At 37.7% G+C, this 16,399-nt stretch overlaps 1 protein-coding gene across 2 annotated transcripts; it reads left to right on the top strand.

Annotated features, from left to right (window-relative positions):
- The first annotated feature begins 909 nt into the window (after positions 1-909).
- pip5k1ab (phosphatidylinositol-4-phosphate 5-kinase, type I, alpha, b) lies at positions 910-15,541 on the top strand. 2 transcript variants are annotated; one of them, XM_015019626.1, is made up of 17 exons: positions 944-1,006; positions 2,930-2,968; positions 3,973-4,007; positions 5,228-5,320; positions 5,531-5,661; positions 5,802-5,919; positions 6,220-6,372; positions 6,656-6,955; positions 8,387-8,622; positions 8,722-8,805; positions 8,917-8,965; positions 9,883-9,967; positions 10,060-10,230; positions 10,354-10,486; positions 10,562-10,624; positions 11,430-11,529; positions 11,618-15,541. In XM_015019626.1, the coding sequence occupies exons 1-17, from the start codon at positions 961-963 to the stop codon at positions 11,618-11,620; spliced, it is 1,839 nt and encodes a 612-aa protein (XP_014875112.1). In that variant the 5' UTR covers positions 944-960; the 3' UTR covers positions 11,621-15,541. The 2 variants fall into 2 exon arrangements, with proteins under 2 accessions (XP_014875113.1, XP_014875112.1); XM_015019627.1 differs by lacking the exon at positions 2,930-2,968 and having other exon boundaries at positions 910-1,006.
- Positions 15,542-16,399: the final 858 nt, after the last annotated feature.

The following is a 16,399-nucleotide window of genomic DNA, read 5'->3' as shown; positions in this document are numbered from 1 at the left end:
TTTTGCATATCTGACCACTGGTCAGAAGCTGATTCATTTTGATGCTGCCACCACATCACAGTTGATGCAGTGTTCTTGAAAGTTTAACCAGAAGGGATTGACCTATTTGCAGTCCTAAATGCAGTTCATCCTAAAGATTCTACTTTAGGAAGAACTTTTTCTTAAAGTGAGAACTGTAGAAACATTTCCAAAACTTAATTGTCTCTTATCACTTTCATTCTATATAATACCACAGTGATAGTTACAGAGTATAACAACAGCTGGGAGGAAGAGCCTACTGACTCTCCTTTGTGCACCAAGCAGTCTATCACTGAAGTAGCTCTACAGCTTCTTGCACAGGGTACCAAAACAAGATCACATTAAACTTCTGGAGTCATTAATATTATTTGTTGTGTTATCATCCCACCTTGAAAGGAGAACATTTTAATAAAAACGTGACACTGACTTGCATTGATTGTGTTCAAATTTCTTATCTGCACTGTAGAAAGTTGGCAAGACTGAATTAGAAACTAAAGTACTGCACATATTATTAAGGATTGAACGCTGTGGTCATACACAATATTAATATCAATAATAATAATAATAATAATAATAATAATAATAATAATAATAATAATTATTATTATTATTATTATTATTATTATTTATTTTTTATATTTTGTAGATGAGTATTTTTTATATATTTATTTATATAATATGTTCTGATCTAGTAATTATACATTTCTAGTATAGTAATACATTATTGTTATTAGTATTAGCATTAATAAAACTAACTTTATCAAAGCTGTGGAGGTTACTACAAATGAACTAAATATTTCTTTAATAAAGGTTTTTTTTTTTTGTTTTTCATGGGTTTAACGAAGCAAAATAAAACATATATTTCACGTCTGTCCGCTGGGGGCGCCGGTGTGCAGGGATCAGAATTCACCCGTAGCTGCAGTTTGCGATGGTCCAGGCGTAATGGCGACTGCTGAAACAGCAGACTCGGGATCAACAGTCCCGACAGGTAGCGTGTCAATTTATCTTCCTCCTTTGTTTTCTGAAAACTGAGATGTAAACAGAAAGAGGGAGCGTTATGCGATTATGAAAATGATTCCACAAGGTAGTTATGGCCTTTTGAGTTAGCATATAGCCAGTTAGCATGGGAGATTTCATCAGAACAAATGAACGGAGTGATAGCTAGCTTAGTTAGCTGCGTAGGTAATTAACATGAGCGAAGCGTGTTTATTGTATTCGGTATATCCCTCCATTGTTTCAAACCCGTTTTTTCTGCATACAGAGACGCAGTATTGTTTTTGATAATAAAAAAATAATAAATATCTAGGACCATTTTTACTAAGCCGGTGGTGACGTTAACCTTATAACGGTAATGAAGCATCCTCGGCAAAAGGATAAACTCAATAATAAATCTACTTATAAAGCACCAATAAAGAATAGTTTTTTCGTAATTTAAACATTCACATTCAAACCTCATGTTCCTCATTAGTTTTCGGTCTGTGGTAAAGGAAAAATCCACTCTACATTTGTCACGTCCTGCCTCCGGGTCCGTTTTTTCCTCTTTGAGGTTTCATAGTTGACATAGTGTATCAGCTAATGGATGTCGATTATTATTGATTTTCTACAACCCTTTAACTAGCAACACATGCTTATCATACTTTCACCATTAGTACATGGATTCACTCCCTTTTTTTTATTTGTCCAGCTGTTTGAAGTCCTGGTTCACTGATTTCAGCACAAGTAGCTTTGACAACACGGTTAAAATTAAATAAGTAAGGAATAAGTATTTAATATGTTTTCTCTAAGTTGTAACTAAAATGTTTTTAAACCATAGCTGGCATTAGATTATGATGGTTCATTCTCTCTGACATGAGAAGTTAGACTTTCTGAGTCCCAGTTAGTTATTTTCCCTGCGTGTTGTGGAGTTACTCTGAACTGGTATCCACCCAGTTTGAATCTGTGATTAAAAATAGTGTCTTAAAAACACTCCATGTGGCTCCTACATGGCTTAGTCCCAAACACTGTTCAAAAACAAGATGCAGCAAACTGTCAGGCACACAGATTCATAACCTTGAGTGACAGTAACATAATGTAGTTTCTCTTCCAGTACTCACTGACCTTGTTTCCTATTTTCGGCCAAGAAACACTACATTAACTGGCTCCTCATTGGCTGGAAAGGACGTTAAAAGCATGTCCTATATTATTCTTTTGCTGCAGGGTCCTTGTGATCAATGCTGGCAGAGACTTTAGTAGATACAGAGGAACAGATGGTTTGTCTTTTGCCCTTAGGCTTGCCACTGATGAGCAGACTCCATTGTTAAGCAGTTGGGTTAGTTTAATTCCTTTCTCAAATTGGTTCCTCTTTGTGTACTATTAATAAATTTCACTTTGGCATTTGAGAAAAACAGTAAAACTAGCTATGTACACAGATTACCAAAAATATAGCAAGACCTCTTTGCAAATAAAAGGTAAATGATTTGTACTTGTATAGCACTTTATCTTTCACACACACGCATGGTAGCAAACTACTGTAATGTAGCCACAGGTGCCCAAAGGCAGTCTGACTGCCATGCTGGTGGTGCCATCAGGCCCTCAGACCACCACCAGCAGGCAAGGCGGAGGAAGTGTCTTGCCCAAGGACACAACAACAAAGGCCGATGGAGAGGCAATCGAACCACCAACCCACTGATTGCGGGACAAACTCTAACCACCGTTACCACGTTCACCCCAGTGCTACAAGAAATCTAGTTGTTTTCAGCAGGCGCACATCATTTTGCCCCTTCATACTTATGCAGTTTTGGTCATTTGACTGGTTGGGTTGCTTGCTCCTATACCTTTCAAACCCAAAGTGTTTTATTTTTAAATATAATCAGCATTGCCTTCCTACTCGCAAGAACGAGCCAGTTGAGGCTGACTGTGTCCTGCTTCACAGATATAAGGACTCAGTTCTGGAGGAGAGCTCTGCAGCGAGGTACCGGCATGGGTGTGATTCAGTGATTCTCTGTGTGTTTGAGCAGAAGATGCATTGACGCTGGTGATGCAGTGTGTTTTACATAATGATGGGGAATGTGGGCAGACTGATGCTCATTGTTTCCCGCCGGATTGCAGTGTGTCCTTGATAACCGAGACAAGGTGCATGGTATTCTGTGATTTGGCTTGTTTTGCTGAAATATCTTCTTACAGTGCATCGGATAGAACACATTTTTGATAATTTTTTTCTAGCTTTGAATGTCTGATTTTCTCAGTCATCATCGTTTTTGTATACGTTTTGACCAGCGTTTGTGTAGCTTTCGAGTAGATGTTGCCATTGGTTACAGGTTACAGGGGATTGAACAGTGGGCGACGGAGTAAGTTTGCGAAACAAGTTTATGTAAGGACAAAGTTGTATGACCTCACAAACATTATGTGCTGGGATTTCACTTCTGATATCTAGTTAAAGTATATATGTCTACATACAGATCTTAACTAGTTGTTGGGCGTAACATACAGCTTGTTTATACTTATAACATACAGCTTTTACACTTCTTTTATTGACTAAGTGGCTTTATTTGGGGAATTTTTAAGAATTTGAAATATATTTGCCATTAGTTACTTTAAGCGATGAAAGCAAGTTTTGCAGGACTCTAAAGGTAGGCAGCAGTCATTTCTCTGAAGTCATAGTGATGTTGACACACATCCTCCGGGAGCAGATGAATGTGGAGCAGTCATCACAGGGGAGAAGTAGCTCCAATTCACATAGATCTGACGTATCAGATGGAGCAGTCAGTAACTGTGGCCGCATTTAGGTCTGGACTCGTCATTACCCAAATAGTCATCAGCCATCACTGGAAATAGCCCTCCTAATTAACCAGCAGAGGGTTTTATATTCGGCCGTTAATGGATTCTTTCATGACAAAAGCTTTTAAGCGGCTGAGTTTGTTTTTAGTCGTTCTAAAGATTGCATGTCATAAACAAACTTTTTTGTGTGTCTTTTAGGGGCCAGCAGCATTCGGAAAATGGCCCCTGCAGAGGTAAGGATGCCAGAAGTTGTTTAGTAGTCGTGAGAAATGTAAATTTTTAAAGTATCATTGCGATGGGAAGTGTTCTTTTTTTTCTTTTTATTTCAGAATTTCTTATTTTACAGCGTTACCACATTATTTTCTACCAAAAATGCCTGCAATTACAAATATGTAGATGAGTTATATTGATTTGATGAGTTTAGCAAAAAGACAAATCATAAAACATGCAGCTTCTTCACAGAATATGTTTTAGTCTTTTGTACATAATGTGACTTTGTAAGAAAATGTATGCACTGCACAGGAGAGTAAACTAACAGTCCTGTCTATATCAGTTCCTGACATGAATTTAAAATTCAATCATTCCATGATATGGCTACCATCACTATACATCAGCCATTTCTATCCATGAAAATGCAGTATGCCAATGTTTTTTAAAGGTGCAATTTTAATGTATGAAAATGGTTCATTAGTGTAGCAGCAAAAGCATTTTTTTTCCTTTTTAAAAACAAAATAAAATCAGTTGCATTAAGTTATGCATGTTTTTAGGATTTTTTTTTTTGCATAAATTTCTAAAAATTTGTAGTGAAACTCAAAATGCGAGACTCTGATAGCAGCAAGTACCTGGTCTCTACATTACTATTGTGATATGGTCATACTGATTCTCGTACCACTGTGTTATACAAACACAGATTTAGTGAGAGTTAGACAACCTGGAGAAATATCTGATTGTTTTCACGTGAAGCTAAAACGTGTTTAATAAACTCCTGCATCATTCCTTCAGATAATTACCTGGTTTGTTGGACAATCTCGTCAAGACTCAAATGAAGCTCAAAGTAAAGTTAAAGAAAATAAAGCCTGCTTTTATGATGCAACAGAGACTGTAGACTTCTGACACCAAATGTTATTGGTGTTAAAATACAGACAACAAACATGTTGCGTAGCTGTAGTCTTTTATTAGAGCCACAGCATTACTTTTGTAAACCACATTTATGCTTAACGGCTCCAAAAGGTGGTATGACTGTTTTAATGGTGGCCTGTTATAACTATTAATAACACTATGTTAGACAAATAAGTCTTTATTTGGTTATTTAACTAATGGCTTTGCAGGTCTTTGTGAATTTGTGAATTATTGTTTAATAAGTCTGTCCTGAAGTTTACACCCCTTAACTCCTCTGTGTTTACACAGACATTTCACTGAGACAGATTTTTTTTTTCTTTCTCTTGCTGCACAGTTGCCTGGTTCTTCAAGCACAACTCAAAGTATGAAGAAGACCATCGGGCACCGGGGTGTTGAAACCACCACCGGAGAGACCACGTACAAAAAGGTTAATGCGATTCTGTCTATTGCCTCCCGCAGCACAGAGCAAGACTAGAAAAGAAAAACCCTTTGTGTAATTCCATAGATATATTAAATATTTATATTTGATGTTTCTGTGACTGGAAACTCGTACATAGCTGTTTAAAAATAAGACCTGAGAGGGGTGAAATATTGTTTGTTCCCTTGCTAACTCTGTTTTCCTTTCTGACCTCTTTAGACCACGTCATCTGCCCTAAAGGGAGCAATCCAATTGGGCATTGCTCACACAGTTGGCAGCCTAAGCCAAAAGGCAGAACGAGATGTTCTCATGCAGGACTTTGTGGTGGTTGAAAGCATCTTCTTTCCCAGGTTGGTGAAAAATGTTAAGCAAGATATCTATGAAAAAAAAAAAATTCTTTTTTTTTTTTTTTTTCCTTCTTATTTAAATTCTGTTAAGTTATTGGAGCTTGAATCTGACGCCATCTCTCCGTATCTCATTTGTTTTCCAGTGAAGGGAGTAACCTGACCCCTGCCCATCACTACAGCGACTTCCGCTTTAAGACCTACGCTCCTATTGCTTTCCGATACTTCAGAGAAATGTTTGGCATTCGGCCAGATGACTACCTGGTCAGTGCTGGAACAAAGCTCATCCTGCCATTTTTCACAGCTACAGCTTTTCTTAAGCCTTCAGCGATTCTTCAATAGTTGTTTAGCTTTTAGTTTGAAAGTACTTTTAGCTAAATCTGAATTATATGTTTAATATTTGAATTAATCATTTACCTTTTTTTTTTTTTACTTTTTCCAAAATTGGCAGTATGAGAAAAAAACTCCCACATTTTGAAAACAGTTTTTGTCTCTGTTACAATTGTTTGGTATAGACTAAAAGTGTTTTTCAGATAATGACAGACATTTTCATCTCTGTTATAGTATTCCCTGTGCAATGAGCCTCTAATCGAGTTATCAAACCCAGGAGCCAGTGGATCCATCTTCTACGTTTCTAGTGACGATGAGTTTATCATCAAGACAGTTCAACACAAAGAGGCAGAATTTCTTCAGAAGCTCTTACCAGGTTATTTCATGGTGAGTCTTTACAGTGTTTACAGGACAGGGGATTATTATTATTATTGCATTAATTATTACTATCTCGAGGAATGCAGGTTGTCCAGTTGTTTTTAAATTTTGGATTCAGGTGCCTCTTCTGGTACTTGCTGACCCTGTGGCAGTCTGAACATTAGCTAAACATTAAAGACACTGGTCTTTTTAATGTGTGCATATATGAAGGGGAAAACATCTCATTTGGTATATCTGGGTTGTACATGGTGTAAAAAGATTAAAGGTATTTTTTTTTTTAAATCTTTTCCAGAATATAAACCAAAACAAGCGCACCCTGCTGCCTAAATTCTATGGACTGTACTGCGTTCAGGCCGGGGGAAAGAACATCCGCATTGTTGTGATGAATAACCTTCTTCCCCGGATCATTCCCATGCACCTAAAATACGACTTGAAGGGCTCCACCTACAAGAGACGGGCCTCTCCTAAGGAAAGAGAAAAGGCTGTTCCTACTTACAAAGACCTGGATTTTATCCAGGACATGCCTGACGGTTTGCTGCTGGAAGCTGACAACTACAATGCCCTATGCAAGACTATTCAGAGGGACTGCTTGGTGAGTCTCACAGAGACACTTGTTTTTGTTGACTGATTATTATTCAAGGATTGTGCACTGAAGAATACTGACCGAGCTCACATATTGACAGCAGAATACATTATTATTATACAGACAGAGACTACAGACAGCTCCATTGCCCACATAGTTATTTTATACCTTGGTGAACTAAAGATTTATGTTGGGCAATTATTGGGTTCATGTGCTGAATGAGTTTTTCCCAATAATTCACTTTGAATGCCAGTGTGGAAAATAGTTGGTTTGTCAAAGCATGAATTACTGGAGTTGCTTGTTTTGTAGTGATTACATGTCCTATCAGATGGATCTTTTTCCACTGCTTTTCTTTTTTTCCTTAGTTTTGTTCTGTTTCTTGTTTATTTTTTGCACTAATTTATATATATATATATATATATATATATATATATATATATATATATATATATATATATAAAAATATAAAAACCCTGACTGCCCAGCAAGGCATGTCCCGTTCCAATCTCAGCTAATTGGGGTATTTATTAACATTTTTGACTAATTTGAACAAGAGTCATTGTTTAAATGAAACTAAGATTCTCATTTTTCCAGGTATTCGTATTCAGTAATTTTGTTTCTAGCGTAGCATTTTTGCTGTTTACTTAAACTTTGTGCAGTGAACCTTTTTCTATTCTTTGTTCAGAATTTGCTGAATTTTCTGTGTAACGTGACTCCCATGTTATTCATAAAAAAAATTCCACCTATTCATGATTTCTTTTCTATAGTTTATATCTGATATATTCTGAAGAAAATACTGTTTGTGAAGCTGAAATAACAGCGCAGTGCTGCTTGATGTGCTATTGGTTGACGTTTGTAAAGCAGCAAACAGCTGGGGGTCCACTGTATTCCTCGATACCTGTAACTGACCAATACCTGTTCCATAGTAACTTGCAACTAGCTTTTTGAATGGTTGGGATTTATTAAGACTTGACTTTCACACAGCTATTTAAATGCAGCTCTTTCAACCAGACATGATTTTTTTTTTATCCTGGGGACCTTAAAAAAAGAACTTGAACACAAGTTTTATTTTCTCTGCTGTAGAGCAGCTACGATGTGAAACATATCCATTATAGTGACTTTAATTTAGCTTTGATAGAAGTAAGTGTTTTATTGATTTTACATGCTTCTAACAATGTCCTACTTTTCCTTTCTGCTACTAGGAAAGACAATGTCAAGTTATTTAATTTTACAACCAGACAGGGAAGTTTCTGCCCTGCATAGTTTGGCAAGTCGTATTACATCATATTTGAAGCTTGTTAGGAACAGATGAATTACCAGTCGTAGCTCATCAGCTCATCAATTTGCAACTGTTGTTTAACTGATTTTCTCCTCTCTTGGGGAATTTTCTTGACTGAGCACATAAGCAGCTAATTCATTCTGTTGGTTCATTTCCTGCAGCTTCTGCAGAGTTTCAAGATCATGGACTACAGTTTGTTGATGGGCATCCACAACATGGATCAAGCAAGTCGAGAGCGTGAGCGTAGCGGAGGTAATTCAGGGGACAGCGTGGCCCTGGAAGGTCCAGTGACTCCTGATCAGCGTCGACCACAAGCCCAGAAGAGTTTGTACTGTACCGCCATGGAGTCCATCCAGGGCGAAGCTCGAGGAAAAGGAGCTCTGGATTCAGAAGACCAGTAAGTGTAGCTACCAGCACATCTGAGCTTTTAGTCTTATGTGGTAAAATGTGGAGTTATGAAATGATGAAACGCATTGACCTGACCCCGACTTTACAGTGTGGGAGGAATTCCTGCTCGCAATGTGAAAGGAGAGAGGTTACTCATTTACATTGGCATTATTGACATTCTCCAGTCCTACAGGTGGGTGTCGAATTCTTTTTAAATGAATAGATTATTTGTTCTTAAGAACAAGACCTGCATTTAATATATTTAAAAAGCTCTCACCAGTTTTATTATGGTAATGTTATTCAGGTTTATTAAGAAGTTGGAACACTCCTGGAAAGCGCTGGTCCATGATGGGGTAAGAACCTCAATGTGATGTACTGCAATTAAACTATGTGCTAATGATAAAAGCTTCAGTATTTTAATGAATCACTTCAAGATGTGTTTACCAATGACCTAATTAAGTAAAAGAAACATAATGAAAAACTGACACCTTGCAGTCAGGAGCTTCAACACTAATTCTAGTCTACAACTCTTTGCTACAGATTAAAGGGGGAGCTTTATCTCTAGGGAATTAATTGTTGAAAATATTAATTTGTTTAAATCTAAGATTTATCAAAGGTTCATTGATTTCTCAGGAACCCAACACATAAGACTTTAACTGACCTGGTCGTAATACATAATGTTTGTCCGAGAGAGGAAAGCTGATTGAACAATTCAAAGTTTCTGAACCTCTTTTGACCGGTCAGCTTTCAACATCAAATGAGCCACCATAGAAGAGGAAGACGGGGCTTTACTGTGATACAAAATCAGACTGCCCACTCGCAGAATCAACTGGATCACTATTGGTGTGCGGTTTCCCCAATCGCCTTATGGAAAAACCGTTGGCACAAAAGCTGCTGTTTGATTGGAAGGCTGTTGGTTTTGGCACAGTTGGTCAGATGCTTTACTGGTTACTCACTTTGGATTTGTTCCCACGGTACCAACGACAAGAACCTTTCTTTAGGCAAGTCACTAAATGACAGGGACACATTCAAAGAGTGAACAATTGAGCAATATCTTACAGGAACATGACACAAAAATTTGATATATGTATCTTTATCACAACTGAATCTTGGTTGGGGATTGGGCCTGGCTGCAGTCTGGTTGAATTTGACTAGACCTAAAAATATCCTGCAAAATAATTTTGAAGAGCTTTGGAGAAAAACAGCTGTAGCAGAATGGTCAAATCTGATGTGTTTATTTGCATTATGGGTTATGTTTTTCTCGTTTCAGGACACCGTTTCAGTTCACAGACCTGGTTTCTATGCGGAACGTTTCCAGCAGTTTATGTGCAACACAGTTTTCAAGAAAATTCCACGTAAGCATCTCTGTTTGTGTTTTATTAAACCTAAGTTTAGTTGTTGCTTTGTTTATATTGACTCGTAATCTTGTGGCCAATCTCTCCTTCAGTTAAGCCGTCACCCTCTAAAAAGAGTCGCGGTGGAGGTCAGGGAGGGCTCAGACGAGCCCCCACTTTGGTGGGTCCCACTCCACTCTCCCACACAGCAGGACAGTCTGCTGGTGACTCCAGACTAGTCTATCACAGCCATTTTAAAAGCACAGAGTCAGAGGCTGAGACCGGTAAGACCTCAGTGTTGTTATCACAGTTGCTCTATTGTCTCTACTGAATTTACCCACTCATTCATTTATACCCGTTACACTGGTTTTGGAAGTTGGAGTGTTTGTTCTTTCTTTGGTTGTTAGGTGTTCAGTCAGACAAACCAGATCTGGTTCCTCGGACTCCTCCGCCAGCAGACAATCCGGCTGATGCTGAGGCCAATCTATCCACCTCGTCTCTAGGCAGCACAGGAGCAGGCTCTGCCTCTCCTCCGCTACGGTAGAACCTTTTCTCTGTCGTTGCTCTTTCACGCTCTTTCAGCTGCTCCTGGTCTGAGTGACATTTTCTCTGCAGGTCCGTTGGAGTAGAAGTACACAAATCGGCAAACACAGATCATGATCAAGGAACCTCCCACAGGTACACAGACTGCCACTTCAAAGATTTACTGGCGTGGTTTGTTTATTGCATGAAAGCAAACAGATTATCCAGCGAAGATTAGGGACAAAGTATGGCAAAGGTTGGAAGTGATTACATATATGTGATGTGAAACTTTTAAATCCATGTAAATACCTCGCCCTGTGTAAACATAGCAGGAAATCAAAGCCTCTTGGACTTTGATTTCAATTTAAAATGTAATTTTAAATTGAACCAAACCAAATAAACCTGTGACTCCGTTAAACTGAGTGCCATCACAGAATCCTAAAAAATTCCTCTTATGTCGTGTTAACATTGATTCTCCAGGGGGAAAAGGGATTACTGGTGAAAACTTCCTATAAATTCATCAATTTAAGAGTTTAGAAGAGCCAACACATTTATGCCACTGGAGATTTTAAGCAGCACATTTCTTAACATGGGATTTTTTTTTCCCTTATTGAATAAATGTTCAAATAAAGAAAATCTATATTTTAATGAGAGATTATGCTCCTCGAATAATCATAATAATAGCTGGAGTGGCATTTTGTTTAATGTTGTTTGTTGTAGTCGCTGTAGTAATGATCCAGTAAAAGATTTTATCTCCATCCATCACAAGTGGTTTAGTTTTCCAGCTGCTAATAGCAGGTTGTGTACCCACCTCCATCGCATTTCTACATAGCCTGCAGAAAGGAAAGTTGAGCAGTTTGTGCCAGCAAACTGTCTCGTGGAGGGTTAATACGAAGTGCTTTGCCTTTCACTTGCCTGTGTGAGTCATTTCGCCTCATTAATTACATTCTCTTTGTTCCAGTTTGGGGGCGGAAGGGGCCGCTGATAATTCAACCAACCTGTCTGGAAATGAAGAGGTAGTTTCTCTCTCCGACATCATCCCAGAGACTAACATCTGTTTTGTAAGTTTAAACTAGTGTTTTTTCCACGTTTTTCTTAAAGCAGCGATAGCTTACGAAGAGGTTACTAACAGCACATTATATTTCACAGTGAAAAAGAACAAAAAAAAAAATCACCCAAACAAACCCGGCCACATCTATGAAGATGAGGCGCTTCTGGATGCGACGAGGTGGTTGGAAGTAAGATCAACATGAATGAAAGTCATCTGTCCAAGACACCCCTCCTTAGCACCTGTGTTATTTAGTCAACCTTCAATATGGACTCGAGCCGCTCCGTGGTCAACAAGGAGAGCTGTAATGAAAAGAAGTGGACGGCTTCAGTGCTTCACAGGCTGTGTGTTCACGTTTGAACACACAGCCTGGACAGCTGTTTGTCCACAGCTGTCCCAGAGAAAAGCTCCGGTCACTTGTGTATTGTAATGAAGCAAGCCCTCCTTTCTGTTGTAGACAAAAGAGATGTGATTGTGCAGATAATCCAGCAGAAGCACACTGAGCTCAGAGCACATGAAGGGCAAACCTCTGTGGAATGAGGGAGCAAATGGGCTCTTAATATGCGACATCACATCCTCTGTACCTCTGATCAGTAAAGACTCTCTGAACTGACAATGGAGTTAATAGAAACCATTCAATCAACACTTGCTGCTTGACTCCACAATCACATATGCATTTCTTCCCTATTGTTATCTGTGTACAGTATTTGTATGGAATCGGAGCAAGAGGCTGCAGCCGGTCAGGTCGAACCAAACCTGAGGACATAAGTTTAGTTTCATGTTTTAAATTATTCTTGTAGTTATTCAGTGGTACTATCAAGACATTTGCCACTGATGAATGTATTTTTACATTCTTCTGAAGTAGAATCGGTCTTACCACATTTATAACAACCTGAAAATCCTCCCAGTTCTGATGTGGCCACTAGGGTCGCACCGATTGCTGGTCAACCGATCTTTAAAAAGTCTGATCTCCCTATTCAGAATACCGATTTTTTTATTATTATTATTATTTTTTTATTTTTTATTTTCTTAAACGTTCCTAAATATAGCAACAACGTTCTTAAGTTAGTAACAGTGGGTGGCTAATGGGCGGGTCTGACAGTCAGTCCTCTCACAGCAGAGCAAAATGGGAAAGTGGTTGATTTTCACACCTTTGTGGAGATCGATAAGATTGGTGGAGAAGGTGGGTTTCTCATATAAACATTGGTAATAAAATTGAGGCTGATGTATTGTTGCGCCCCTAGTGGCCAGATATGCTGAAGTAGGAATGACTACAGAGCAAAGTGTTTGCATCCTGGCTGGATGGTAGATGCTGGTAAATTAATGTTTTTTATATATATATATAGAATTGTAGTCATTTTTAAGTTATTGTCTACCTGTCATGTCTGTGCCTTGTGCGTTTTTCTTTGACTTTTTTATGTATAGCTGATATTGTTGAAGGTTAGTGCTATAGTTGCACACAGAACCTGCCTTATCACTACTGCTGATGTTCATCAAACTGCCATTTGTATGTCCTAACTAACCAGTCAGTTGTGAGGGTTTACAAGAGTTTCAGATTTTAATGCAAACACTAACACCAGTTGCCAGTGCGGTTGATTTTTGTTTCTCCTGACTTCAAACAGGAGCCATTTCTGCTGGTTACAGAAATGACAGTGAGTCTTAGACCAATATTACTAACCGTGAGTTGATGGGGGACTTTTTGAAATGAGGGTCTGTTAAAAGGTTGCAAGCAGTAAATAACTTGCCTGCAGCAGATAACTGCCTTGGCATCTTTATTTAGTATAAATCCAGATTAGTTGGTCGGAGAGGTTGAAGCTAAGGGCTTGTCTGAGAGGATCCAAGAGCAAAGAGGATTTCTTTAAAGGTCTTAAAACAGCTACAATCTAAAAAATATTAAAGACTCGTCTAGACTTTATGAGAATTTGTTGGGTGTGAATTTGTAGAGGAAGTGTGCCTAAGCATTTTTAATTAGTTGTATGTTTTTCATGTCATATTATGTTAGCTCATCTACAGCTCATAATTTCTGATACAGTTTAGACTGTAATGAAGTTTTATTGACTCGATCACAGTTATTGTCAGCAGGGGATGATGAGGAAGTAAAATTAAAACATTAAAATCCCCTTAGCTGTATTGGAACTGAAACAAAAGGTTGGCATTTACAACAACAAAATGCCTCTGGAATTTTTTACAATTACTCCATTACGTTAACTTTTTAATGACTTTATATGCGATATAAAGTGTACTCACTTTATTGCTAAAAATCATGTTGTTGTTTTTTTTGTTTTGTTTTGTTTTTGTACACAACAAACAGCCAGGATAAAATACAAAGTACCAGAAAATCTGAGGGAAAATATTCTGGGTTTCAATCAAAACATCTATGTGAACGCTACTTTAATAACATTCATTAATGATGCAAGAAATCAGACACTAAATTATCTGATATACGTCACGTTTACTGCTTGTAACCCTCAAAAGAACCTGATTCAAAAATCCTGAAGATTAATGCATTTTAAAAGCCTTAGTGTTTGTACACAACAAATTTGGTTTCCTTTATTGTTTGGAACAATGATGTTTATTCATGTTTAGAACATGAATGAAGCTACTGATGCAGTTAATGTTAGTTTTCAGAAGGGACTTCTGTTGCAGAAATTAGATTTACTACCTAGTGACTGTAGCAAAACTTGCCATCGTCTCATTTCCTGTTATTGTCTGAAGCATGTGCTCTATGCAGCCGTGAGGGAGCAGGAGAAACTAATCAAGAGAAGCAAAATGGTCATGTTCGTTCATGCACAGAGTTGAGGGTGGAGGTGTAAGTCTTTTGTATTCATGGCACCAAAGAGAGAAGCAGAGCGGACCCATGAAGAGTGCGCCTGAGTTGAAGAATGTGTGATCCACTCCTACTTGGATTTATGTGTTTTTTACATGATAACACAGAGGTGACCTGTGTTTTAAGGGTTTATGATGAAACTGGATGTTTGTTTTCCTCCTGAACCATTTCATTTCTGAAATGCTGAATCTATTGTGAATCCAGTAGATTTTTTTAAACTGTTTTTCTTTATCATACAGTTGAATTTATAGTCTTGAGACATTTCATATGATAATTCCACATTCCTGTAAAACTTCTATATACTACAGCTGTGGTAGCGCTTTAGGACCTGCTATTTCCCACCGTTGTGTTCCGTGGATGATGTGCTTCAAGTATTTATGCTGAAATGTTAAATATTAACCATTTGAAACACATCTGTTTAGTTGCATCGGCTGAGAGTCAGACAGCAACCAAATTAACACTCCAAATGTCTGATTCTGATTTGAGAAGAAGTTCATATTGTGTTTTCCACAACTGTTTAATGTGTTTTTTTTGTTGTTGTTTTGTTTTTTTTTTTTTTTTTTTTTTTTTTTTTTTTTTGCTGTTTCTTAAAATCTGTGGTTGTTAGGTTCGGGATGAAGAACAAATCTGAGATTTTCTACCACACTATGGCACAATAGAAACATCCTTTGGTGCTCTGAGGATGCAGGCAGGTGTAGACACTACAAAGCTGAAGTAATGCAATACGAACTGCAATCTGCCACCTCTCAGCCCTGTGGGGTTTATTTATTTACGCGTTCGATTGTTGTAGGCCGAGATGATGAAAGGTTATTTACTGTTGATGATTGTAAACTGACTGAAGGATGTCTGGAACTTTATAGCTTTTAATGCCTATAAAGGGAGACGATTTGACAATTTCACATTTTATATTTCTTGTTTAAATTGTGATACAATATTCTCTCCATGATGTTTCTGGCTCTTCCATTGTTTTTCTACATGAATGTTTCAAACGGCTTACGAGCCAGTGTTGCTGGCTGTCCTATATGCTTCAATTACTATATTTTTACGGTGTATAAATGTGCATATGTACATATAAGTCACGGAAATGCCTTCTCATACAACATGAACTGCCTGTTCTCCTGCCATCTTTCAGTTACAGTATGTGGTGGTGATGTTTTTATGTCTGATTTGAAGGATTAAACATATTTTCTAAATCTGTCGTTGGCTTAAATTGTGTTATTAATTTTAATAGGAAATCATTTTACAGCCCATCTTGTTTTAAGATTGCGATGGAATGTAGATGATCTTGTGTCTGACTTTGTTACATAACTTCAGCTTCCTCCTCCACAAAACTGTTCTCTGTGATAACAAACTCCAGGGCTCTCCAGCTGTCCATCTGCAATCTGGAAACTGCAAAGATGAGCAGAAAAAGAAGAATGAAAAACATTTTGCCCAAAGAACATTATTTAAGCAAATTTTCATGAGCAAACTTCCAGTTTGTCTTAAATGCAACTGACATTTAAAATTGAAATGCAAATGTTTTAAATTTATTATGTTAGCATAAACACTCGGGAAGTGGTTTTTGGTACAGAAAAGCTACATGCAATAAACAGAACGTGTAGTTTACTTTAGTAGAAATACTGTTCACATTCCAATATGTCCAGTAGTCAACTTGTTAGCCTCAATTTATTGATTCTGCAGTTCATCTGATCAATAAAATAAGCACAGCTTTTTTCTTTTTTTTTTTTTTTTGCATTTCCTGGAGCTATTTCCATTATATGATGTAAGTTCTAAATTAGCACCAAGGCAGCTGTCTGATTCACCTAACTATAACTGTAAATTACTACTAATAAGAACATTACAAATACAAGTAATCCTGAATAAGCCAGGATTGTGGCCTTTTTCAACGAGGGAGCCACACCATTTAATTATACTCTATTAGCCAGACTTGCTTACTTTCATTAAAGATGTTGGAAAACCATAAATAACTCATGAACTATGAACAGTTCAGTTTCTGATTCACATCTTTCACTGATTTTATCATACAAGGTGCCTGCAGCAGCATCTCTTTCAGATC

This window comes from Poecilia latipinna, unplaced genomic scaffold (genome assembly GCF_001443285.1).
Source record: "Poecilia latipinna isolate Pla-1442-1.1 unplaced genomic scaffold, P_latipinna-1.0 Scaffold2460, whole genome shotgun sequence".
In the NCBI taxonomy this organism is placed as follows: domain Eukaryota; kingdom Metazoa; phylum Chordata; class Actinopteri; order Cyprinodontiformes; family Poeciliidae; genus Poecilia; species Poecilia latipinna.
This window is presented reverse-complemented; position numbering and strand designations above follow the sequence as displayed.